At 46.8% G+C, this 26754-nt stretch overlaps 2 protein-coding genes across 3 annotated transcripts in view; both read left to right on the plus strand.

Annotated features, from left to right (window-relative positions):
- The first annotated feature begins 10 nt into the window (after positions 1-10).
- Positions 11-9644, plus strand: EIF3K (eukaryotic translation initiation factor 3 subunit K). Its single transcript, XM_054588905.1, has 8 exons — positions 11-166; positions 1034-1132; positions 2867-2987; positions 4472-4546; positions 6548-6614; positions 6739-6816; positions 8374-8499; positions 9579-9644. The coding sequence occupies exons 1-8, from the start codon at positions 108-110 to the stop codon at positions 9608-9610; spliced, it is 657 nt and encodes a 218-aa protein (XP_054444880.1). The 5' UTR covers positions 11-107; the 3' UTR covers positions 9611-9644.
- A 4984-nt stretch (positions 9645-14628) lies between these two features.
- The window catches only part of ACTN4 (actinin alpha 4), a 68077-nt gene continuing 55951 nt past the window's right edge, over positions 14629-26754 (plus strand). Inside the window, exon 1 of one of the 2 annotated variants that reach the window (XM_054589115.1) lies at positions 14629-14880. In XM_054589115.1, the coding sequence (XP_054445090.1) occupies positions 14719-14880 (162 nt within the window). In that variant the 5' untranslated portion in view covers positions 14629-14718. The remainder of the gene's footprint in view (positions 14881-26754) is intronic. The other variant, XM_054589114.1, reaches the window with a different exon arrangement.

Raw genomic sequence — 26754 nt, forward strand, 5'->3', positions numbered from 1 at the left:
AATAGCGACGTAGTTTCCGTTTCCGCCGTCTCTTCTTCTTCCGGTCCTCGAGGACGGCGCATCGGCCGGTTCTTCGGCCCCATCCCGTGTAGGAAGCAACAGCGGTCATGGCCATGTTTGAGCAAATGAGAGCTAACGTGGGCAAGTTGCTCAAGGGTATCGACAGGTCTGAACCTGGTCGGAGGGAGCGCCTCTGGCTAAGCGGGGTGGAGAAGAGGATTTCTGGACACCTCAAGGGGTGGTCACAATCCTGGGCTTGCCTTGGGGTGGGACTTTCCAGTCACCTGGAGGAGAGGTTTAAGGAAAACACCGTTTCAAGTGCCTAGCGGCAGGAGATAGCTTTGCCTGCCACTTTTCTCTCTTTAATTGCCTTAAGGTCTCTCCTTCCTCAGCCTCTCGCATTGTCTCACATTGCCTCCATCTCTCCCATCTTTCCTCCCCCGTATCATTCATTCAAAACATGTTCACTTAAATCTACTGTCAGTGCCGAACTATGTTGGGGACCAGAGATGACCAAGACAGTTGCAGACTGTACTTTATGGAGTTCCCAGTTCAGAGTCCAGACAACACCGATAATAGAGGATGATAGCTGGGAGCAGTCAGAGCTGTGATGGGGGAAGCACAAGCAGATTGGTCAGAACTGGAATGGGGGAAGCTAGGGAGGAAAGGATGGGGCTAGATCAGGGTGGGTCCTGGGGAGGAAAGAAAAGGGTGGGTGTCAAAGATGTTTAGTAGGAGTCCAGGCATACAGGTTGCAGTGATTGATTGAGAGGCTGGGGAAGCATCCTAGGCATTAGACCCAAGGCTCTCATGAGGTTTAGAACTTAGGCTCAGGTCTGGGCTATGGATAAGTTTTATTATTAGAGTTGGCAGAGCTGATTCAAGACTTGGGTAGAGCAAGTGACCAGTGCCAAAGTTAAAGGGAAGGAAAGGAGGGAGGAGCAGATTACTGTGCCCAACCCCCAACCCAGAGTAAAGTGACTGGCTTCAGCTCTTTTCTTCTCTCTGCTCATCCATCTTGATTCTTCTCTAGGTACAATCCTGAGAATCTGGCCACCCTGGAGCGCTATGTGGAGACACAGGCCAAGGAGAATGCCTATGATCTAGAAGCCAACCTGGCTGTCCTGAAGCTGTGAGTGTCCACCTCCAATCCCAGCCCCATGCCAGCAGCCAGCAGGGTACCACTCCCAACACTGGGTGGGGAGGAATTTGGGGGTGGCATGCAGGCTACAGTATCTTTTGGTGTCAAGACTAGGAAGCCAAGGAAGTTAAATGACCAGGACGGATGGTTTTTTAAAAACTAATTACAAAACACACATGCAGGCCAGTACATAAAGCAAATACTCTCAGCTCTGTATATCCACGGGTTCCACATCAGCAGAAAGATTGAAAACATTTTTCAACTGAATATTGAAAACATTCTCCCCAAAATGTGACGCTGATGTGTGATATGTAGTTAGGCTTATAATGGTTACCTCTGTATTAAACACATACAGACTGTTTTTTCTTGTCATTCCCTAAACAATACAGTGGAACTGTTTACATAGCATTTACATTATATTAGGTATCATAAGTAATCAAGAGATGTTTTAAAGTGTATGGGAGGATGTGCATAGGTTATATGTAAATACTATACCACTTTATGCGTCTGTGGATTTTGGTATCCAAGGGGGGTAACAAATAATTATAAATACACCCACGTGATCTCCATTCATACTGTAAAACTGAGTGTTGCTAGCTACCCAGGCTCTTTGCCCCATATGTTTTGTGCCAGCCACCCTCACTGCCCACCCTGGTAACCACTCTTATGTTCTCATGGCCTGGCTTTATGTGAGTTTATCCTATGCATGCATCTTGATCACCTTAGCTCAGGATTGCCTGATTTGAACTTGATACAAATATAGTCCTACAGCATGAGCTGTTCTGCATCTGGCTACTTCCATTCAGCACTTGGTTTGCGAGATCCAGCCATTTTCTGTGTGGCTGTGATTTGCTGTTGTCATTGCTGTATAGTGTTCTACTGTGTGACTGTCAAAATTATACATTCTGTTAACAGACATTTGGGTTCTTCCCCTGCCCCCCGCCCCCCAGTACTTTACTGGCACACTACCAGTTATGTGATTTGGACAGATTACATAGCCTTGATTTTGACATCTGTAAAATGCATATAACAGCACTTGTATTTATTGTGTTTAGATCGTTGTTGGTTAGAATCACTACTTAGTGAGTATGCACCATGTGGTAGTTGCTTTGCTGTAAGCTCATTTAGATACTTTATTGCCCAAGGAATGAAATTTTTTTTTAAAGGCTTTATTTATTTTTAGAGAGAGAGGAGTGGGGGGAGAGAGAAACATCCACGTGTGAGAGAAACGTTGATTGGTTGCTTCTCACACAGCCCCAGCTAGGGACCTGGCCCATAACCCAGGCATGTGCCCTGGCTGGGAATTGAACCTGCGACCTTTCAGTTTGCAGGATGACACTCAACCCACACCAGTCAGGGCGATGCACAGAGAATTTAAAATAAGTAATCCATGGCTACTAAGCAAGGAAGTTTAAACCAGGCAGTTTTTCTTCAGAGTCCTTAACCAGTATTCCAGACTACTACTGTGTACTCATTTATTTGTGAGTCACTTAACAGTATCTGTCTTACTGGGTCATTGTGAGGATTAACTGTCCTAGTCTACAGAAAAGGAAAGTAGGGTCAGGGAGGCCTCACAAACACAGAGTGCTGTGGTTGGGATTGGAGCCCAGATATGTCCAGCTCCCAGGCTCTGGGCCTAAGCAGTGTGTAGCCTGCTTCACGCCTGAAGAGGCTCTGGGAACTGGAGATGCCACCTGTTGCTGTGTCTTTTGTTCCCCTTCTCAGGTACCAATTCAACCCAGCCTTCTTTCAGACCACGGTCACCGCCCAGATCCTGCTGAAGGCCCTCACCAACCTGCCCCACACTGACTTCACACTATGCAAGTGCATGATTGACCAGGCCCATGTATCCTTCCAGCTCTCAGGCCCAGGTGTGTGTGGGAGAAAGCAGGGGCAAGAGAGATCATTTCACAGGGAAGTGGTTGGTCTGTGAGTTCAGCCAGAAACACTTGAATGCCTGCTCTGGGCTTGGCCCAGTGTTGGGTAGGGTTGGGGCCCTGTGCTGATTGAGACAGACCCATCCCCTGTCCTCACCAGACTTCACAGTCCAGTCGGGGAGACAGGTCCTCTATCAGTGACGGCCTGGAGAAGTCAGGGCTCTGGGTTAGAGAGGGGAGGAAGGCACCTGACCCTGCCTGGATGTTAGGGAGAGCTTTCTAGAGGAGGGACTATCTGAAAGATGAGGAGTTAGGAAGGGCGAGCTAGGCAAAGGGAACAGTACGTAGAGAGGCCTGGAGGAAAAGGAGCTCATTGCTGTCTTTTAAAGTCTGTAGTAGTTTGGCATAGCCATGCCATAGTTTTCAAAGTGGAAATTGGGCAGGTTCAAAAGGACACCTGGGAGCCATAGAAGGTTTTAAGGTTGTAGAGTGATAGGGGTAGGCTTATGCTTTAGAAAGATTCCCAGAGGATTCTAGCTGAATAAAGACCACCAGACAAGAGGCTGGAGGTTGGGCACGAGGCAGAAGCCATGCAGAGCTGGATTGTTGGCTGAATTTCATTTATGTATCCTTGTTGCCTAGCACAGTGCTGGCCTTCAAAGAAAAAATGTTGAGTGAAAAAGGAATGAATTGATCCCCCAATTCCCACTTGCTTTTCTGTGGGTGGTCTAACACTTGGCCAGAAGAGCCTCCACCTTTCCTTTAATTACTTGAGAAACTTGGCGGAGTCCGCCACCCATGCTGGGCCCTGTGCTCGGAGCGCTCGCCATCCCAGGGCTGCCAGACTCCCCTGCCTCTTAGTGGCTAAGCTGAGAAAGGGCCACTTACTTACTGCGCCTGCTCTGCCAAGTATGTTCATGGGAGTACCTGCCTTCTGAGAAACTGTCCATCTTCCCCAGGTTCTGTTCTGGTGGTTTAAAAAGAAAAAAATTAGGCATACAGTATACTGTTAAAAATACAAAAAAAAAAAAAGTGTACAAAGGGGAAAAAGGCTGCTTCCCTCCCCTTCCCATACCTACCCCATTTCCCTCCTGGGAGGCAACCGTTGTTTGCTGTTCTTGAGGATCTTTCCACAGATATCCTGTAGATACATAAGTATAGCTGTGTGTGTTCATATGCACATACGCCAGTCACCCACATGGTAGGCTCTTGTACATGTTGTTCTGCCTCTTGATTTTTTTCATATCACTGTGTCTTGTCACATTCCGTATGAGTTGGCTCAGTCTCTGTGGATCAGCATCATTGATGTTATTGTGTCCATTATTGGATCATTAGGTTGTCTCTCATCTTTTGCCATAACAGCTCCTGCTGTAGTGACCAGGTAGGACTGGTCTAGGCCTCAGCAACAGCCTCCTCAGGCTCCGGAACCATTTTCCCTTAACATTTCCTCAAGCAAGAAGAACGGCCCATCCGACAGATTTTGTACCTTGGAGACTTGCTGGAGACCTGCCACTTTCAGGCCTTCTGGGTAACTTCCCTTTGGTACAGGGGCAGGATGGGTAACTGGGCCATATGGAGCAGACTGCGAAAAGTAGTGATTGGCTGCCTATGTGGTGATAGGCTCCGTGCTAAAGGCTTTGCAAGCATGATCTCATGGAACCATCATCCTCCAGAGAGTCAGAACAGGGCTCAAGCTAACACACGTTCTAGCAAAAGTGCACCATTGCCTGAACAGTCTCCCTTTCTTGCTCCGAACTACGTCCACTTTTGCAGCTTCACAGGTGGGAGCCACAGCCCTAGACTTGTCTTCAGCAGTAATTGCCCTCTCCTCTGGCCATGAGTGTTAGCCGCTTCCACCCTCTGACCACTTCCTCCTAGCTTTCCAGCTCACCCCTGTGAGATCTCCAGCCTGACAATCTTGGGCTGACCAGTACTCCAGTCTTCTGTTCTGCTTTCTCTAGTGTAAATTGTGCATTCCTCCCCTCTCCTGCACGCATATACACCTATATCTGAAATAATGAGCAAGGCTGGAGGAAAGGCAATCCGGAACACAGGACAACTCAGGTCCACAGTCCTCTGTCCGTCCTGGCCTAGGCTCTTGCTTCCCTCCCCAATTTATTCCCTCCCCACTCTCCTGGACAGCTCTTCATCCTTTCCCTCCACCCCTTCTCACCTCACCTTATGATCTGGCTGCTTGTTTTGTGGGAAAATAGAAGCAGCCAAAAGCAGAACTCACACATGTCCCTGGCCTGACCCTAGCATCCATTGCAGCTGACCAAGCACTCTGCTGTTTTAAGGGGTCCGTTTTTCCTCCTATCTCTAGTGCACTGTCCCCCTTCTCTTGTACCCACTCAGTGGCATTTTAACAGCAGTTCTCCCCACTGTCTTGTAAAAGCTAACATGGCCTTCTTGGATTATTTCTGTCACCACAGAACGTGTCTACAGAGTTAGTTCTAGCCTAAAAAAAGAGCGCTCCCTGACTTCCACATTGCCACCAGCTCTACCTTCTACCCCCCATTCTCTGTGCTCCTTTACAGCCACATTCTTGACTAGCAGACCGGCTGCCCAGTTTGCCCAGGTTTTAAAAGTGGAAGTCTCACATCTCAGGAAAACCTCTCAGGCAGGCTGAGGTTGTTGATGGTCCTGCTCCTGGGACAGGCTGCCTTCCCCTGCTCACTTGAATCCACTCCAGACTTGGGCAACCAACCCACTGATCCTGCTCCCCAAAACAAACACACTCCATGTAACTGCTCTTGTGGAAGTCAACAGTGACTTCCGTGTTGCTAGATCCAGTAGGTAGGTCTCAGGCCTCGTGTTACTTGTCCTGTCAGCTCCTTGACAGGCAGTCACGCGCTGCTCCCTCAAATCCTTCCATCACTTGGCTTCCAGAACAACTGCCCTCCTGGCTTTCCTCCTTCCTAACTGGCTGCTACTTGTGCTTGTGGGTTTCTCATTCCCCTCAATAATATTGGAGAGGGAGCCCTTGCTGAGAAGATGACATTTGAGCAAAAACCTGAAGGAGGTGAGGGTGCTGGCTGGGCGGGAGGACAGTTCCAGATACAAGAACATCCAGTGCAAAGGCCCTGAGGTGGGCATGTGCCTGGCATGACTGAAGAACAGTGTGGAGGCCCCTGGGGCTGGAGTGAGGGGGCGAGTGGGAGGAGGCAAGGGCACAGGCCCTGTGGGGCCTCATGGGCCATGCATGGTAGGATGTGGGAGGCGTTTTCTTTGAGTGAGACAGGAACAAAGTGAGGTGGTTAGCTAATCCGTACCTGTTCCCTCTCTTGGACTGGGTTGTGCCTGCCAGGTTCAAATCCCAGCTCTAATTTTGGGCAAATCACTGTACAGTTTTGAGCCTTAAGTTTCTTTATCTCTAAAATGGGTATAAAAGCAGTGAGTGTTACATTATAGGGTTGCATACAGAAGAATGACTGGCATGTGGGGTAGATGCTCAAATGTTAGCTTCTATTATTAACATCAATATTAGTATTCTTGATATTAATGTTAACATTGTTGTTCCTCTTCATAGCAAGCCCTGGATGAAAACATGGACCTTTTGGAAGGTATAACTGGTTTTGAAGATTCCGTCCGTAAATGTAAGTCCCTTTTTGAGCCTGAGCTCCTTGGTCAGGAGAAGGGAGTAGGGAGTGGCAGCAGGGTCCTGCTGGGGGTGAGGGTGAGGGAGTGGCTCCTTACCATCCTTGTCCCTTGCCTCTCCAGTTATCTGTCATGTGGTGGGCATCACTTATCAGCACATTGATCGCTGGTTGCTGGCTGAGATGCTTGGGGACCTGACAGGTAAGGCCATCTCCAGGTTCCTCATGCCAGTCTCGGAGGTTCAGGGTGGTCAGGGGCGGTGGGCCTGAGCCAGCTCCTCTGATGGACCCATCCCTTCCTTAACCAGTGGTTATTGAAGGCTCAGCCCAGAGAAGAAATAAGGTGTCCGTATAATACATTCCCTTCCTTGGGGGAGGTTTATGACATTCATTCATGTATTCTACATAAATTATTGAATGCCTCCTCTGCCAGACACTGTTCTAGGCCCTGGGGACATGGCAGTGAACAAAAGAATGGTTTATATTTGTTCTCAGGGAGGTAGCATAACAGATGCTCAGACAGGGGCGTCCCGTCATGTTCACCCAATGGCTGGAGGAGAGTAGGGGCTGGGAGGGAGGCCAAGGGCAGAGGTGGTGGTAGGAGGGAGATCTCCAGATCTCCCTTTAGCAGGCCTCCTAAGGACTTTGACCTTTACCTTGAGTGAGATGGAGCCACAGAGAGTTCTGAGCAGGGAGGGATATGATCAGATTTATGTTTTTAAAAGTTCCCTCTAAAAAAGAAAAAAAAATGTGTCTGTGTGTGTGCTTACCCATTTTTGCAAAAAGAAACACAAGAAAGAAAAGCTAAGGGAATGGGGCAGAGGTGGGGGGTGAAAAAAGGGAGTAGAGAGGGGGTGGGTTAGGAGTGAGATTTCTGAGTACCTTAAACAGCTTTTTGTTTGTTTAAGATTTTATTTATTCATTTTTAGAGAGGAAAAGAGAGAGAGAGAAACACCAATGTGTGGTTGCCTCTCACGCACCCCCTGCTAGGGACCTGACCAGTAACCCAGGCATGTGCCCTACACTGGGAATCAAACTGGCAGCCCTCTGGTTCACAGGCCGGCACTCAGTCCACTGAACCACACCAGGCAGGGTTAGACAGTTTTGCCTTTTGATCCAGGTAGTTTTTTTGTGGGTTTGTCATTGTCGTTATTGTTTTTATGGATATGAACTTTTATGGCGCACTTTGTATCAGACACTATACTGTTTTACATCACATAGATGTTTGACATACTTAAAATAAATCAAAAGGGGATGGAACAACCCTTATAATGGAATATAAAAAGAAGCACATGAATCTGAATCAAACTGATAATGGTTACACAGAAAAGAATCTTTTCAAGTAATGGTGTACTCTCTGGCCCTACATCCTTAGTGGCATATATTCCAAGGGCAAAAAAGAACTTAAAAGAAATTTTTAAACCTTATACCATAGACTTATTGATAGTGGTAATGATGACATCGGGATTTTGAAGCCATTTCATGTAGATTATGGGAGAAAACATTAGTAAATACTAATACAAAATCCCTGTGATAGTAAGGATGAGAAAAATAAGACTCCCCCTGGCGGCCGTTTGGAGAATGAGCTGTGTAAGTGCAGAGCTGCCACAGAGAGACTGCTGCTGCTGTCCAGATGGAAGAGGCTGGTGGTTTCTGAAGCAGTTGGGCAAGGAGGGTGCCCTGGCTTGTGGCTTCCAGACCCTCTGTTACTGTGGGATTGGGGTGACCAGAGCCCCTTTTCTGCCTGTGTCACCTGCAGACAGCCAGCTAAAAGTGTGGATGAGCAAGTATGGCTGGAGTGCTGATGAGTCGGGCCAGATCTTCATCTGTAGCCAGGAAGAGAGCATTAAGCCCAAGAACATTGTGGAGAAGATTGACTTTGACAGTGAGTGGTGGCCTGAGGCCTCACGTTGTGGGGGAGAGGGGGTGCCCTTCCACAGAGACCAGGGCTGGCCCCACCAGGATTCAAGTAGGTATGTTCTGATTCAAAGCTAGGAAATCTGCATCTACCAGACTCCACTGGCCCCTTCTGTCCACGGAGCTGCTGCCCAAGAAGGAATGGCAGTGGGTACTGGGTGTCCTCCCCTGGAACTTCTAGGGCTTGGAGGGGCCTTGTGGGGCGTCCCCACATACTTACTGGTCTCAGGGGCTCTATCCCATGCAAGAATCAACCAATGAATGCATAAATAAGTGGAACAACAAAAGTCAATGTTTTCTTTCAAATCAATTTTTAAAAAAGATAAATCTTGGTACAGCATAGCTTCTCAATACAAACCAGTTAATTTGGTACCAGTGAGGAACCAGATTGAGTGGGCACTTGGGGACTGTGGACTCACTCAGAGATGTGCCCATTCTGTGTGAGAGCTTATGGGAGCAAAGGATTGTGCAGTGAGGAGATACAAGTCCAGCACTTAAGAGTGTTTTGCAAGTAGTACCTGCTATTTTTAAAGTAATGAGTAACACCACCAAGCATTTTTCTGATCATGTCATTTAATACTAGCATGCTATTTAATCCTCTTCCATAGAGTAGATGCCTCCTACAGATGAGTAAACCAATATACCTGGTACCTGGCGGAGCTGAGATTTGACCCTGGGCTTTTCTGCTCCAGAGTCTGGGTTTTTGGTTTTTTGTTTTAAATTTATTGATTGATTTTAGAGAGAGGAAGGGGGAGAGAGAAAGGGAGAGAGAAGCATCAATTTGTTGTGCCACTTATTTATGCATTCATTGGTTGCTTTTTGTATGTGCCCTGACCGGGTATCAAACCCACAATCTTGGTGTATGAGGACGATGCTCTAATCAGCTGAGCTACTCAGCCATGGCCAGAGTCTAGGCTTTTAACTACTGCCCCACACTGCCTTTGTGATGGTAACTAGGGCCCAATTGTGGGTACTGCTGTTGGTAACTGGAGCTTTGCCTCCCATTCTTCCCACATTGACCCTTGTTCCCACTTCTCTTCTCAACAGGTGTGTCCAGCATCATGGCCTCCTCCCAGTAACTTTGCTGGCGTTTAATAAAGATTTGTTGCCTTAGCCTTAGTGTCTCTTCACTGACTTCCTGACTCTGCCACTTGCCCACCAGAGGGAGTCGGGGAGCAGGCCGCTGTCAGCCCTGTGCTTGGCACCCCTGACAGCAGGGCTTTTGTCTCCTTTCTTCCCTCACCTGCCCTGCCCCAGCAACTGACCTTTCACCCCCACCTTCCTGATCTGTCAGGTCGCCTGTGGGGCTGGCAGAGGTGAGCCAGCAAGGAGGAGAGTGTGAATGGGACAGAAGCCCAGCCCTGCAGCTGGCTATAGCCTGGGCTTTTCTGTTCTCGCAAAAACCTAGCTGGGCAGGAGTGGGCGCCCTGGGGTCCTGGTGGGGACAGGCACACCTTTGCTCTTGGGCCTCACAAATGCAGGCCCAAGTGACCAGTGGGGTGTAGGGGGTGAGGATTCTGGCTCCAGCTCAACCTTTTGTATGTCCTCGGTCTAGTGGTTCCACCTCTGCTCCTCCTCAGTTTCCTCAGAAAGGGAAAAAGGTGCACCCTTGTCAGTGTTGTGAAGATTTCATGAGCTCTTGCCAGTAAGGATATCAGACCAGGTCCTAGCCTGTTACTGGCATTTAGAAAATAGGAGTCACTGTTGATTTTAGAGTTGGGTTTCTTCCCAAGGTTGCAAACTAGTCCCCAGCACTCTTCTATTAAGAGAGACTTTACAAGGAAGTTGGATTTTCAGCCAGGCCATACTCCCCCTTTCCCCAGATCCCAGCATGCAAATGTCAGGAGGCCTAGCTCAGATCACCCCATCCTTCACTGGGTCAATTATCCTGCCCATTTTACATGAGATATTCCAGGCATCTGGCACAGCAGATGAGTGACTTCCCTTCCTGTGCTTGTGTGCAGGAAGAGGTGGGGACAACAGTGACTGCCTTTGGGGGGAAAGTGGAGGAAATGAAATGCCATGATGGATGCACAGCCCGTAGTGTGGACCTGCTGCTGCCTGGGGGAGTTCTCCCCTGATAGTGGACTTTGCCCATAGAGAGCCGTGGCAGCGCCTGAGCTGCCAGTCCTGCCAACTCCCTGATCTGCCTGTACTCACACCCATCCTCCAGGCACGGACATGACTCCAGGAGCCAAGGCAGGGCGGGACACCCTTTGCCCTGGGTTCCGGACCTGAGCAGGAGCCAGGAACTAAGGCGTGTCCAAACTTGGGACAAAGGGTGCTTCGGCAGCTCAGGACTCTGGAGCCTGTTGTAAGTGGGGGGAGCAGGAGAGAAGATGGATGTTGCTACCCACCCATTTGATTGTGTGGGCATCCCCTCAGGGTGGGCACAACTCGCACCCATGTGACAGGTGCCCTTGTGTAGGATACACCCTGCACAACTGGCCATATTCCACTGCCAGGAAGAGAAAGTGACCTGTATCTCCTTTGGAAGCCCCATCTTAATGCTGCTTTGTCAACCTGCTTTTGCTCCAAGAGGATCATACTTTTAAGTTTTGGTTTTGGTTTTTGGAGATCATCATCCTTTGAGCAGCTAAGAGGCCTTGCTCTGGAGAAAGGCTGGATGAGTTCAAACCCCAGCCTAGTGGCCTTTGGGCTTGTTTATGTTTACCCTGTGCCTCAGTTTTACAGCTAGTGAGGGTGCCCACTTCAGTAGTTGCTATGAGTTAATGTACATGAAAAGTGCAGAGCACCTTGGCAAACTAAGGGATCATAAACTTGTAACCTGTCTTGCTCACTTGGGCTCAGGGCTATTATCAGCTGCTTCCATTGTTACCTCTAGATATGCCAGTATCTCATGTTCCCCACCCTGGGAGGACACATCTCTCCTTTGTTTCATTTAAGTAGCACTATTAATGGGACACAGTGCTTAATCATTTCTGACTATAGTCTTGAGAATTCCAAGAAGTGCAGAAACGGGGAACCCATTGACTCTAGTCCTTCACTCAGAGTCCCTTCCGGTCTTTTCCTGCCCCCTCTGAGCTCCTTCCTTGCTGCCCCATGACCCTCGGCGGCTGTTACTACTGCACTGTCTCTGGATAGCTGCCAGGAGGTGGCTTCAAAGCTGACTGACAAAAGGATCCCTTAATTTAAACCTCATTGCCTGGGACCATCAGCTTTGGGAGGTTTTTCAGTGTCCATCAGGAGCAGGCAGTGTGGAACAGATGGCCCTTAGCTTTAGGGCCTTTCCCTGCAGCCTAGGCCCAGCACAACAGTCCTGGGCTTGTTTGCCAAGTCAGGCAGGAAGAGGCTGCCTTCCCCAGCCCAGCCCAGCCCAGCTTTGTAAACCACCAACACTCCTAGATCTTTGACCAGCTCCTGACATCATCCACTGGGAAAGTGGGCTACTGCCCAGACCATGTCCCCTTCCTTTACTTGCCCTTGTATCCCTTCCAGTGCCTTTGAGAGAGGTGGGGAAAGACCCCTGGAGCTTTCATACTTGGAGGAGCCATGTCTTAATCCTCATCCCTAGTAGAAAACCTGGAGCTGTCTGGAGTCTTTATTCTTTGCTCTTTCTTGTCCCTGCCCTTCACTACCCCCAATCAAATTCATGTCAGTAAGTCCTGTTAACTTTGTTTTCCCACAAACTGCCACTGACCATCATCCACAGCTCTGTCTCCTCCACAAGGCCCTAGTCCTATCCACCCTCATCTGGACCATTGTAGCGGCCTCCTCACTGGTCTCCCTGTGCTCAATCCACCTGTTATTTTTTCCCTACATGTGTCCGGGGGGACCCTGTGCAGAGCTGAATCAGATCCCAGCCCTGATTAAAATTCTCCCTTAACTTCCCATTGCATTTAGAATAAAATTCATTATGTTAATTAGTTCTAAAGAAAAAATTAAAATTCCTCACCATAGTTTTAAGTTTATTTACTCATTGATCTAGGGTTTATAAACTATCTTATGCTAGATGCTGCTTCAGAGACTAAAGATATAGCAGTGACAAAAACAGATCCCCACTCTCATGGGTGACATTCTTGGGAAGAAGACATAAATGCAAGTAAACTGACTAATCGTGTAGTATGTTAAATGGTGATCAGTGCTCTGGAAAAAATTAAGAAAGGTGTGGGGTGCTATTTTTTTTTTATAATTTTTAAAAGAAAATTTACACATTTTAAGATTTTATTTATTTATTTTTAGACAGCGGGGAAGGGAGGTAGAAAGAGGGAGAGAAACATCACTGTATGATTGCCTCTCACATGCCCCCCTACTGGGGACCTGGCCCACAACCCAGGCATGTGCCCTGACTGGGAATCGAACTGGCAACCCTTTGGTTTGCAGATGGGTGCTCAATCCACTGAGCCACATCAGGTAGGGCATATTTTTAACTTTTAATTGATTTTTTTAAGAGAGAGAAAGAAACACTGATTTGTTCCACTTATCCATGCATTCACTGGTTGATACCCATATGAACCCTGACCAGGGATTGAACCTGCAGCATTGGCTTATCTGAAAGATGCTCCAACCAACTGGGCTACGAGGCTGGGCCAGAGAGCGGGTGGATGCTATTTTAAATAACGTGGTCAGGGAAGATTTGCTGAGGAGGTGATGTTGCCCCAGAGATATGCAGAAGAAGTTGTGATCCCTGGGGATCTCATATCTGGGGAAAGTAATCCAGACAGTTGTAAAAAGGTATCATCAAGTATAAAGGCCCTGAAGCGAGAGCAGACCCAGTGTGTCCCAGAATCAGCAAGGTCTGCAGCATGGCTGGAGCTCGGAGAACAAGGGGCAAAGTGAGAGGTGGGCTGGGAGAGGAAGTGGGGACCAGGATGATCAAGACATAGATCTCATAGGTCTGGCCGATGCCACAGAAGTCTCCCTTATTTCAAAAGTTGGGCTGGGCTGGATCAGGGAAAGAGAGGCTTCTGCATCTTTTTGCTTTTTCTTGACTTTGACTTGTACTCTGAGTGTGGTGCTATGTGACAGGGGAGTGTTCTGGACAGAGGAGGGAGGGACTTGATCTGACTCAGGTGTTCACAGGCTCCCTCTGGCTTCTTGTGGGAAGGAGGGGCTGCAGAGAGCAAGTAGCTGGTGAAAAGTCTGCTGTAGTGGTCCAAGCAAAGACAAGGCAAAATTGGATGGGACCAGGGTGGAGCCATGGGGGCAGGGGAAAATGGGTGGATTCTGCTTATACTTTCAAAATGGAACTGACAGAATTTCCTGAAGAACTGGATGTGGGGTGTGAAGACAAAGAGGAACCAAGGATAATTTCAAAGTTTGATGTGTGTGGAGCTGGAAGGATGGGGGCCTTGTTCACTAGGATGGGGATGACTGCGGGGTGATCAGGTTTTGGAGGGAAGTTCAGGAACTCAGCTTTAGATTTTTAAATTTGAGATGCCCATTAAGGTGGCGATGTCACTTATTTTTATTGTTGCCCCTCCTCCCCATGTCAGCCACTTGAGTACTAACCATGCTTATCATGCTCAGCACTATATTCAACGCCTAAGAACAATGCTTGGCAATGTAGGTACTCAGTGAATGTTTGTTGAATGAAAGTCCAAAAAGTCCTTTCTACCTTTCGAGTCAGCCAGTGTGTATTCCAATTTATTTAACTCCTCTGTCCATTTCGTGAATTTTTCAGGTTTTTTTTCAAACGTCCTTCTCCGCGAAGGCTACCCTGACTACTTTACATTTCAGCTCATACTTGATTTTTCTCCGTAACACTTTCACCTTAGAATATACTCTATATGTCTTAAAATTGTGTTTGTTTTCTCCCTTCTCTAGAAAGTAGTTCCATGAAGGCAACGATTTTTCTCTATTTTGTTTCGTGCCAATGCTTAAAACATAGTTTAGCACACAGTAGGCGTTTAATAAATACTTGTTGAATTCGTGTTGCTGACTGGGACTACATTTCAAGCCTGAGCAGGTTAAGGCCCGAGGGCCAGACCCGCCTTATGAATCATTCATGCCTGGCACCGCCTACACGCAAGGACGCAAGCGCGCGAGAGGGCGGTGGCGGCGGTGGCGGCGCGGTGCGCAGGCGCGGAGGGTAGTGCGCAGGCGCCGGCGGAGGGCGGGCTGAAGCTGCTGAAGCCGCGGCGGCGTCAGCAGCAGCACCTCGGGCAGAGGGGCGGGAGCTGAGGCGGGAGCGGACCGGCTGGTGGGGCTAGCAAGAAGCGGCGGAATGGTGGACTACCACGCGGCAAACCAGTCGTACCAGTACGGCCCCAGCAGTGGGGGTAATGGCGCCGGCGGCGGGAGCAGCATGGGTGACTACATGGCCCAGGAGGACGACTGGGACCGGGATCTGCTGCTGGACCCGGCCTGGGAGAAGCAGCAGCGTAAGGTGCGCGGCCTGAGGGCCGGGCGGGCTGGAATGGGGGTCCCCAAGGAGGCTGGGGCCCGGGAATGGGGTTGGAGGTCCTGAAAGGGGATTCGAGGGTCTGTGATTGGATTTGGGGGTCCTGAGAAGGAATTGGCGGGTCTGGGAAGGGATTTGGAGTCCTGGAAAGGAATTGCAGAACTTGAGCAAGAATTGGGAATCTGAAAAGAAATAATTGGCGGCCCAGTAGGGAATGTGGAAGTCTAAGGAAAAGGGCTCAGGGAGTCCGATGAAGGGATTGGAATGGCTGGGCGGGGAATTGGTGAAGTCGAGGAGACGATTGGACAATCTAAAATGGAATTGGGGTCTGAGGCAACATTGAAGAGTTAGGGTAATGAGAGAACAGAGGAGTCTGGAATTTGTGGATCAGGGCAGAATTAGGTTTGGGGAGTCCGAAGAGGAGCTGGAGAATGGAGGGGGGTGTTTGGAGTACAGAAAGGTCTGAAGAGGGAGCCTCAGGGTGGGGGAGTTCTAAAGGAGATGAAGATTCTGGAAGTCTGAATGGAGTAGGGGTAGTAAGGAAGGGATTGTGGAGTCTGAAGAGTAGTGGGAGGACTAGGAGACTGGGAAGACTAAAGGAGACGGGGCTAAGGAGAGAAGTGGATGTGAAAGGACATGGGGCTCGGGTGCAAGGATGCGTAGGGATGTGAAGGAGGTCTGGGAGTGGGAGAGGTCAGGGACCTGTGACTAAGTTCTTGAAGGGGGCAAGATTGATTTATTATTTGGGGTGCCCGTTTTAAAGGGAGAAAGGGGAAGATTGTGTGACAGGATTAAGGAATGGATGAGGGATGGATAGGCTGCAAGTGATAGAGAGCATGTGGAATTGTTTTGAGGATGGGATCCTGAGGAACTGATGAAGTTTGAAAGCACAGCAAAGGGTTGGAGGAGCCTGAGGGGAAGGTCTGGAAAAGGTGAGGATGGTGGGAGAGGGAATGTGAGCTGGAGTGGAATGGTGGATAATGGGAGGGAGGTTAGTTTAGGAAAATGAAAGTCTTATTAGGAGGGGAGTATGTAATGGGTAGGACGAGAAAGGAGGTTGTTTTTTGGGGGGGAGTAGGGTGGGGGAGCTCCTGGAGGTGCAGCTCTGGGATTGGAACTGTGTGTGTTGTGAAGGGAGAAAAAGTGGGAGGAATATGTGAGAGTATTCAGGAAGAATGGTGTCTTTTGGTGGGGGTGGGACGGGTGAAGAGCTCATAAAGCCGGGTCTGTTTTTAGGTGGCACTTTGGGGTGTGGAAGCAATTTAGGGGGGACCCACAGTAGTGAAAGAAAGATCAAAAGGAGTGGGAGGCCCAGAGAAGGTGTTGTGTCTGGAGCGGGAAACGCAGCTGATGTAAGAGAAGGTTTGATGGTGTGTTAAAGAAAGTGTGTTGAGCAGGCATGTCTGGGAGGGGGTTGTTTACAGGTGTTGTGTTCCAGGAGAATAGGAGGTTCTTGGAGGTAGAGGCATTTACTGTGTTCTGGAGATCGGAAATTGCTTCCCAGGTTTGTTATCAATCAGTTTTGTGGTCTTGGGTAAGACCCTTGAGACCTCAGTGCAGTTCTCTCATCTGGTTCCACAAAGATGGACATGTACACTTCCATGGGACTTTGGGAGTGTGGGCTTCGTGGAGCTTTTTCAGGAACATGGGGCCAGACTCAAGGGACTTGAACTGAGAAAAGAGAGTGGAGAATGACTTGAAGCCTCTGGAGGGTGTGAGTTGGTGCTCTGGGGCTCCGTGCAGGCAGCCAGTCTGGAGGGGAAAGGGTGAAAGGAGCAGCTGTTTCAAACCGTCCCAGGGGTGGAGCCTGGCATAACCTTGGGTAAATTACCAACCTCTGCTTGAATTTCCTCATCAGTGGTGGGGGTGGCGCATTGGTGATGGCGTCCTTATCCATTACCCCACCAACCTCATGGTGGGCAGGTTGAGATAATCTGACATAAAAACGCTTTTTGAGGGGAAAGGGAAGCCAAGTCTGCAGTTGGAACAATAATTTATTACCCAAGGCAGTGCCGAGTGGCCAAGATACATGAAAAGTTGGGAGGGGACTGGGACTGTGGGGTGGTTTGGGGGAATGTCTGGGATCTGTCTTCTGCTCCAGGTGCTCCAGCCCTTGACCCTTTTTCCTCAGTGGTGGGAATGGGAGACTTTCCTTCTCCCTCCCCTCTCCAAGTGACTCCTTTTGCTAGCTCAGTTCCACTCTCTTCTGGTAGTTAGGGCGTATGCTCCTTCGAGGTTCTAGTCTCCCTTCACACAGGGTGAGGCTGGAGCACCATCCAGGCTCTGGGCAGGGACCTGGACTCACCTGAACCTCAAGGCTTTGCTGCTGTGTGTCATTCTTCCTCCTCCCTTCCTCAAGGACAGGCAAGATTGAGGGATAGGCTGGCTCAGTGTGTGCTCTAATACCAGTGCTTTAGCTTCTCAATAAGGGCCAGATTCCAATATGCCCTGCTTTATACCTGCTGCATCAAATATTTACACATAGCTGTTCTTTGGGGAGAAATACTGCTTCATTGCTGGCACTTTCCTATTATGGGATAGAGATCCTTTATGAAAGGGGAAAGGAGTAATGGAAAGGAATGTATTCACAAGTTTGTGCTGTTCTCTCCCCTCTAAGAGGAACCCCTTCCACACATACTCAAAAAGTCTGTGGTAGTGAATGACAGGTTGCCCTTCTTGCGTCTTGAAGGCTGAGCCACTGAACACAGGGAGAGTGGCAGTTCTGTAAGTGTCTTGTGTATACTTACTCTAAAAAGCTGTATTAGGATATCTGTAGACCCTTAAAGGGTATGGAATTGAAATTTTCTAGAAATTGAGTGAGAGTTGGCCCAAGTCAGGGTGTGTGTGGCTCCTGGTGGTCCCCATTTTTACCTGAAGGCTTTACCTTTGCTCTGACTTCTAGGGACCTCTGTAATCAAGGCATTTCCAGGTAAGTAGGTTATGCAACAGTTATGACACAAGAAACCCTAAGTGTTCTCCTAGGGGATGGGAGGAGGAGTGGTCTGGGTTTTGAGTAAGTTCTTGAGCAATTACAGTTCTGGGCCACAGTTCCCTCTCCAGTTTCTGAAAGAGGCTTAGATAGCCTCACCACCCCCTACTGTCCTGGGCAGGTGAGGTGTCTTGACAACTGCTCTGGAACTTCTCCTCACAGCAAGAGGAAATGCCTCCTTTGCTATGTTTGCATGTTCATTGAAACATCACTGCTTGCAGCACCTCAGTGTTTAGGCCCTGATCTTTGGCTGTAGTAGGTGTGAGTTAATGATTTGAAAGTTCTGATAGTGTTTTGTTTTTCTCCAAATAGCAGGGGGGGGTGGTTCTTTCCTTTTTTCTTTTTCTTTTTTTTAGGTTGATAATGGAGGCCCCAAAGTAGCCATCTGTTATTTTGTTCCATTACTCTAATTGCTTGCCTCTTAGGATCTGGCTAAGGCTAACACGTCTTTAGCCGTTTTTCAAATTGAATAATGTACTTACAAAAAAACAAAACCAAACAAAGCCCAACAACCACCCCCACCACCAAACTCAGTTGTCATCTAGAAATAAGACTCTGTGTGTGTGTGTGTGTGTGTGTGTGTGTGTGTGTGTGTGTGTGTGTAGTAGTGGTAGTAGTAGTAGTAGGGGGGTGGCAGATATACTCTGTCCTCTTGGGAGAGGGATAGGGGGAGCTATTCAGCTGTCAGCACTGTATTTTCCCTTTTCCCTCAAAGTGTTTTAGAACATGGCTTTTCTGATGGCTGCAGAAGTGGTGAGGTGTGGGAGAGGGGAGAATGGCCTGGGAGTACAGTGCCCCTTGTAGCCACACTCATTTAGTTGAGAGCTGAAATCTGGTTGGTGCCACAGAGTAGTGCCTGTTGTTTCAGCTAATCCTAGGTAGTTCAGGGCATGGGCCCAGGATTGCCCTTTGCCTTTTGGAACTTCCCCCGTGGTTCTGGCTTCCGAGACCAACAAGGACGCTACTTTGGCAGCAGGGAGCTGACTCACTCTCCACTTGGAAACTGGTGCTAATTGGTTTCATTTAATGGCAGCTGATTGTCTGGCCCTGAGTGGGCTTCCATGTGGGGAAAGTTTGGCGAAAGTATTGGAGGAAAACAACCCAGGAAATTGGGGTGGCATTTTAATATCCAGGTGCTGCTGATGCTGTTAAACTCCTGAGATGCAATCAGGGAGGTCAGTTAAAATGTAGGCTTGCTCTCTCAAAATGTCCTCTTAATCAGATGTCAGGGCAGCAGGGACAAGTCGGGATTCCAGTCATAAGCCTCTGGGGTGGGGGAGTTCTGCAATTTAAACATATACTACAGTTATGGCAGACTTTAGCCAGATAGTGCCCATTTTCAGAGTTAACTGAATGAGTGGTACAAGTTATCTGGCAGTGTTATTTAGCAGATGACTGCAAATAGTCAAAAGGAATTGATCTGGGAATGCTCAAGGAATTTCTGAGACTGTTGAGGTGAACACATTAGGCTTTGCTGTATTGATTTATGGCATGCTGGGACTTGTACAAGCCCTTGACCAGATTTAAAGGTGGTTCTTTAAAAAAAAAAAACAAACCCTTGCTATTTTATTTTTAAGGGGGAGGAGACAGGAAGGGCAAACATAATTAGCAAACAGCTAAGAAGTTTTCTGAATAGCTAAACTGTCAGCATGTTTATCTCTTCTCTGACATTTAGTATATTCTAGATCATTGTTTTTCCCAGCTGTAGCCCAATTTCCTTCACATAGTGATGATGTCCATGTTCTCATCAGTCACCTTCAGTTCTCTTTCCTCAGTTTCCTCCTGCTGCCTTTATTTATGTATTTATTTTACAGAATAACAAAAGCACTCCTGTTACTGTAAGTCCTCCTTCCCCCCTTTTCTTTTTTCATGGAAATTGGAGGCAAATGATAGCAAGTTGGTAATTCAATGGCAGTGGTAACTGAAACACTGACCTACTAAAAGGTAGGTGGAAGTTTCTACTTGGGCAGATACAAATCCTGTCATCCGTGAGGTTTGAAAGAAGTCTTTATATCATGGGTGGTTTGAGTGAGCCTCCAGGATGAGTTTAAACTTTGAAACATCAAAGCATATAGGTAAGGAAACTTAGTTTCACAGTGTTGGCAGTCTAGAGGCCAGAATTTGTTACAAAGTGTCTGAAAGTGGTACAGGTAACACTTGCTTTTTAAAAAGGTTTATGAGTTACATTTTAATCAGTCTCCCAGGTATCAAGGAGTATAAGGTTCAGTGAATCAAGAGAAACAGATACTTTAAAATTCAAGCCTCTGTTTAAACAGTGATCTTACAGGGGGGAGACATTAACCAACTGGCTGGGAGAAGGACCCCGCCAGCCCCAAAGTGAAATCTTTGCATACATATAACTGGCAAGAGTGTCCCTGACATCAGTGCTCAGGAAGTTCTAGCCAAGTAGCAGTCTCCCTGGGAATATAAAAATCCCTGAGACATTTGCCTTGGTGTTGTGCCTTTTTTGGTTGTGGTGTTCTTTTATGTCCTTCCCCATCCCCTTTCCCTCATAAACAACAGATGCCTTTACTTGGAATGTCCGTGGAAAGTCTTTAAAAGTTTGTTGGTGTAACTTGATTGCTTTCTCTTTAGTTTCAGCAGCAGTTACCCCAGAAGAGGCCAGTGGCCTTTTTCTTAAATGTAATTTATTGAAGTGTTATCTAAAAGCGAGTAGATTGAGCTTCCTTGGGATTTGCTATTTGCCACCTGTTTCTGTACTGGTTCCTGCCTTCTTGGGATGAGTCCCATAACCCCAAGGGTCAGGAACCATCCTGTTTTCAGAAGGGACACTGAGTGGTTGCTCAGCCAGAGCACTTGTGTGACCCAATCTCTCCTACCCCCACGCTTTTCTTTGTACTTTCCACACTTCAGTCATTTGTGATTTTTTCATACCTACTTCTACTTTTACATACTTTATAACTTTAAGTCAATTTGTCTTTTAAAATTTGTTTTAAAAGGAAAAGTTATATGAGTATGGTAAATGGAAAACCCAGCTTCTCTGGCCATAAAAAAGAAACTGCAAAAATAAACAGAGTGAAAACAACATTGCTAAATTCTAGGTACTCTAAACTGAGGAATAGGTACTACTATTCCTGCTGAAGACTTTGGGCCTGAGACCTGCTCCCTTTGTTTAAAAGAGATTGGCAGGCATTGATTAGGTACTAAAGGCCCACAGTACTGAGCAGAGACTTTCTCTTTGAAGTAATCAGAAGGTTTGCAAGAGAATCAAAGGGAATAACCTTCTCACTCTGATTCAAGGTTTAATGTAGGGTGTGGAAAAGCTTAAACTCTCCCATGTGTGCATGCCACACTTGGGAAAAAAAACTTTATCTCATTAGACTTGGGGAAACATTCCATGATGGCAGGGCAGAGTGACTGCTGCGCCCCAGATCATGAAGCCTGTCTTGTTTGCCCACTGTCCCACCATACCGAAGGTGAACATGTCACTCACAACGGGCTGACACTGGATTTGTCTGTGCTTCCACATGTTAGGATTTTTAAATTTTTAAATTTTTGTTTTTTAGGAAACTGGGACCCCATGGTAAATGTAAGAATTGCGAGTTCATCACTTGCTCCCCACACAGCTTTTTCATTTTAAAACTCCAGCTTTCTTACACATATACACTTAAAGTTTGGCTGCTTCCATAAATAAACTATAACTGCTGCCCCAGCTGGGTGTTCAGATCCTAAATTGTGAAAGGAAAGCAGTGCCCTCCTGTGGAGTTAAGAAAGGCTTATTTAAATGTTTTTCTTCCAAATATCAGAGCAGAACAGATTCTTTGTTTTCCAGTGGAACTATCCACACAGGGCAGAAATAGTTGGATGTGGCAGTTACTATGCAGAACACAGTGAAGTCATCTTGGGAAATGTTGTTGATGGTATTGAATTGATTGAATGGGATGCTAGAACACTAGCAATACAATAGCATTTGTGTCTATGGTTTCTGGTAGGAATAAAGAAGACATTGTGGTTTGTTTTATGCTTTTTAAAGTTTCTCCCTCAAAGGTGTGAGGCTGAGTGATGTCTGTCACTGGCTTTCTGGTGGGTTTTTCTTTTCATCTTTTCCTCACTCCCTGAAGGCTGTTGAGAGTGGGTAGAAGCCACAGTCTTAGGTGGATTGGGAAGGCAGGCAGTACTCCTTACTCCTTGTTCTCCGTGTGTAAAAGTAACATATTTTGTTTTAATCTCCAAGAAGCTCAAGGTAAAGAGTTTCCATATTTTACCTCCTGTGCAGTAATGACTGATTCCTGCTCTTAAGAATGTCTCAATTAGCAGCCATCCAGGATGGGGGCACAGCAGGAAGTAAGAGATGCATTTCCCTCCCTCCCGATGGCTGAGAAGGCCAATTTGAGGTTAGGAAAAACATCATTGGAGGAAGCTTGACAGTGATTCAACAACCAGCTACATTGTGGAGGTTGCTTGAGGGGGATGTCAGGCAAGGAGGGTTTGTGTGTGAGTCTTCAGCTTGCGTTGTTGGAATGGCAAGCGTTCTTTTACCAGGCACTAAGGACGGTGCTGGAAGTCGTGGGCCTCAGTATGGGAGCATGTTAACAAGTCAACACATTAGTGCTCTACTGTCAGTCCAAATCTGGGTGTGTGAATAAAAGGTATTTAGTTGATATTACCATGGAAACCGAGTTGCTTACTTTGTGGGGGAGTGCCTCTGAACCAGACTGCAGCACTAATGGTGGATGTTGGGCCACTGGGCAGAAATTTGATGCTGTCAACTAGTCTCAGGAAAATACTCTCCTGCATTGTGGCCATGCTGCACAAAGAAACGAGGGGCCTCTGTTCCCTGACACAGGACTCAGGGTATTGATTAGAGGCATGTATTTGCGCATGAGAGAGGGAAAAGAAAAAAGGGAATACACTGTGAAAGCCACTGTTGGTTTTGTGGCTGGGTTGTGTGCTTTTTCTCTAGGCATTTAGAGTTGGAATCTCAGCTATGTGACTTCTTAATAGCAGGGCAAAATATGCCTACATCTTTTGCTGCTTTCACAAACACTGACAAAAAGAACTCAAGTTTCCAGCAGATCCCAAGTACAGTTCATTCCATGATAATATTTTTAAAAATCCACTTCCTTTCTGCCCTAACTCTGACAGTAAATAAACCTTTTCCCTCTATTATTCTCCCCTTCTTTAAGGATATGAACATCTTTACATTGGACTCAGTGTCTGGTGAAACTATTAAATGCCTTTACCAAGTGATTCTTTGGCTGTTGTTGCTGGCATGGGTTGTGTTTAGAAGAGTCAGTTTTTAGGAGTTTTTTTGTTTTGTTTTTAATTTTATTAGGCTTGTATGATCTTCCAGTTTTGGCCTATGAAATAGACTCAGTTTCAGAATTCAAAATGTCTGGAAGCAACCAGCTTGTCAAGCTGGTTCAAGGGCAGTCTGATGAATCAACCCTTCTTGCAGGCTGTCTGCTAACCAAGCCTGGAAGGTATCCAGATGGTAAACATCACCAGAATTGTGAGGCAGTTATTTTATTTGTTTGTTTGTTTGTTTATAAGCAGTTGAGCTCTGCTGCCAAGTCTGGTAGGATCTGACTTTCTGTAAAACAGAAAGGTCTATGTCAAGGTGTCTCTTTCAGAGATGTCAGGCCTGTAGTCACCCAGTACTATGTCTACTGGTAGGGTGAGAGGGAATACCTAGACCAGATTGAGGGGGGCCTTGACCATTTTGAGAAAGGAACTTTCCCCTTTTTTTTGTAACTTACATTAACTCACAACTTATGGACAATCCACAGAAAAGAATTCAATCCTTTGAGGGCTGTGAACCATTTTAATGATGATTGGTTAATGGATCATGGCCCAAAGCTGCAGAAGGTCAGGAAGTGGCCCCTACCTGCTGCACAGAAACAGCCCAGAGATTCAAAGGGAATAAAATTTGACAATAAAAACAGATGACTGCCATGGCTGGTGTGGTTCATGAGTTGAGTGTCAGCCTGCCAACCAGAAGGTCACTGGTTCGATTCCCAGTTCAGTGCAGATGCCTGGGTTGCAGGCCAGGTCCCCAGTTGGGAGTGTGCGAGAGGCAACCAATCAATGTATCTCTTGTACATTGATGTTTCTCCTCCTCTCTTTCTTCTTCTCTCTAAAAATAGATAAAATACATTTATTTTTTAAAAAACAGACAACTTACAGCTCATTGAGTTCTCTTAGCAGCTACCTTAGACTTGAGAAAGTTCTGGGCCTCTTTAATAAACAACCACAAAACAGCCCTCGCCAAATACGGCCTGCTCCAGGGCCATAGGGTTAGCTTAGGAGACAACTTTCTTGCCTAAAAATAAAGGCATGTTTCTATCGAACATTCCAAGCATAGTTTCAACATGAGACTTCTGAGTAGATGTTCAGGCTCTGTGGGTTCAGTTATATCAGGGTGTGGGCAGTTGATGGAGTTTGGGGAGCTTGCTTCCTGCTTTGGGATTGGCCACAGGCTACCCAGAAAATCAGATGACCAAATGCAGACCATCTTCCAGCTTATTTCTGTACATTCTTGACCGATTCACAGGCTGATGGGGGAGACAGAGAGCAAGCATGTAAATAAAATGGGATTTTCGGATAGGATTGTGTATTGGGTTGGCCAAAAAATTCATTTAGTTTTTTTCCATACGATGGCTGTAGTAGTACTTAGTTGTCTTTAACTTCATTCAAAACAGTTTTGTTAGATTGTATTGTAACAACTATCATATCAGCGTGCATTAAAAAAACCCACAAAATTGGTGAATTTTTGTGCAGCCGTTAATATTGAAGATGGAAGAAGATATGCACTGTTTTTGGTGTATTATGCTTTATTATTTCAAGAAAGGTAAAAATGCAACTGAAATGCAGAGATAGATTTGTGTAGTGCATGGAGAAAGTTCTGTGACTGATTGAACGTGTCAAAAATGCTTTGCAAAGTTTCTTGGTACTGTTGACATTTTTGGCCAAGTAATTCTTTGCTGTGGGTCTGTCTTATGCATTGGGAGATGTTCTGCAGGACCGCTGGCCTCTACACACTAGAAGCCAATAGCAGGAGATAGCCGACATACTCAAAATACCCAGGTCAATGAAGTTACAAAATATCCAGATCAATGAAATTATTGGTGAAGATGAAAAATGTATCTTTTATTTTATGGAAAAAACTAAGTAGTCTTTTCGGCCACCCCAAAGCTAGGAATTAAATAATAGCTAGCTTATTACTCCGTGCTAGATACTATTCTCAATGCTTTACATGGACTGACTTGTGTAATCCTGTGAGGTAGGTGTTGTTACATTTACAGAATAGGTGCAGAAATTAGCCCATGGAAGTTTAAGCCATTTGTCCAAGTGACAATGCCAGGGCTTGAACCTGGAAGGTCTGGCTTTTGAGCCTGTGCTTTTATTTCTGTACTACACTACAGTCAGGTGATTGGGAATAACCTTGGGAGATGTCATGGAGGAGAGGAGGGAAGTGCAAGTACTTTAGGTCAAGAGGAAGATCTGGAGCACTAGGGGAAGGTTGTTCCAAGGAGAGGGCATGAAATTGTGGAGGCACTGAGAAGCAAAAAGAAGGCCAGAGCAGGGCATATGGAAAAGATGGGCACAGCCAGATCTCTTAGGCTAGCTTTGTTGTTGGAAATGGTGTTGAAGCCTAGAGTCTGCAAATTCATTCCCTCTTAGACTCCACTAAGCCAGGAACTTCATGCTTCCAAAACTCTGTCACTGCAGGTCTTTCCTCTCAGGCCCCCTGGACAGGCCAAACCAGAACTGACTTCTAAAGTGGGAACCCCAGGACTGTAGAGCATTAAACCAAACAAAAGCTTCAATTATCTCTGTGATCACTGCTGCAGGAGACACCTGTGTTTGATTAAAGCCTTGGTAACTTTTAAATCTGGAGTTTTACGGCACTGTTTAGTCATATGGCTTTGTAGTGTCTCTTAGAGAGCTTAACTTTTACCCCATGAACAAATTCCAGCCCCCTTCGGTCCCATCAAGAGGCTGCTTGATTTACAAAGCATCTTTGGTAAAGTGTTGTATTTCCCTCTTTGAAGTGGGAAGCCAGGAAGCCTGATTTTTTAAACTGGCTCTTCTCCTAGATCCTCCCTTTCTCTGTAAATCCCTCTTCCATTTACTCAGTATGTCCCCGTTGTTTTCTTTGGTCAGGGGGAGATGTAGTCAGGGTGGTTCTAGTTCAGAGAGACAGACGTGCAGGCTGATTCACTCTGAGACATTTAGCTTTCTGGACCCCACTGAAAGCCAGTCCAGGAACACGGGAGATTTCATTTGGCCCATGGCTTCCCATTTGAATGCACACCTTGTCAAACTAGTTGTGTGGCTTTTACTTAGAGAGGGAGGAACAGAGAGAGCTTGGGGCTATCAATAGACCCTCCTGACTGTACACACAGCACCAGGCATCATAAAGTGTCCATTGTCAACATGGGTTGGGATACTCTCTGCCCTGCCCTTGATGCAATTTGGCAGCAAAAATCATCCCTTGATGCGAGTTGACAGAATATAAAGGAGGGAATGAATACGAAGATGTCTTGTAATGGTATGGCCAGCCCAGCTGCTTCAGTTGGAAAGAAGTTGGTGAGGTTTCCATTCTCCTGGCAGCATACCCTTGTGAACTTGTTAAATCTTTTAAGTGGCTGTATAGGAGGGGAGATAAGTGTGTGTTTATCCTTATTCCCTTAAATATAAAAAATAAAACCTCCCCTTTGTAAAACTGATTCAGAGTGGGAAGAAGGTATATGGCAAATGGAAAATGTTCGATTACATAGTCCTACCCCATGTTTGGGATACAGCTGTAAATTTCCACAGTGGGTGGCTTATTATGCATTTATGCTGAGCTGAACCTGCTCCAAGCTGTTCTTGCACTTAGAAAAGGCTTTCTTGGGGGGAAGCTG

The sequence above is a fragment of the Pteronotus mesoamericanus genome, unplaced genomic scaffold, assembly GCF_021234165.1.
Source record: "Pteronotus mesoamericanus isolate MK-2021 breed Mesoamerican mustached bat unplaced genomic scaffold, CSHL_Meso_final scaffold_165, whole genome shotgun sequence".
In the NCBI taxonomy this organism is placed as follows: Eukaryota; Metazoa; Chordata; class Mammalia; order Chiroptera; family Mormoopidae; genus Pteronotus; species Pteronotus mesoamericanus.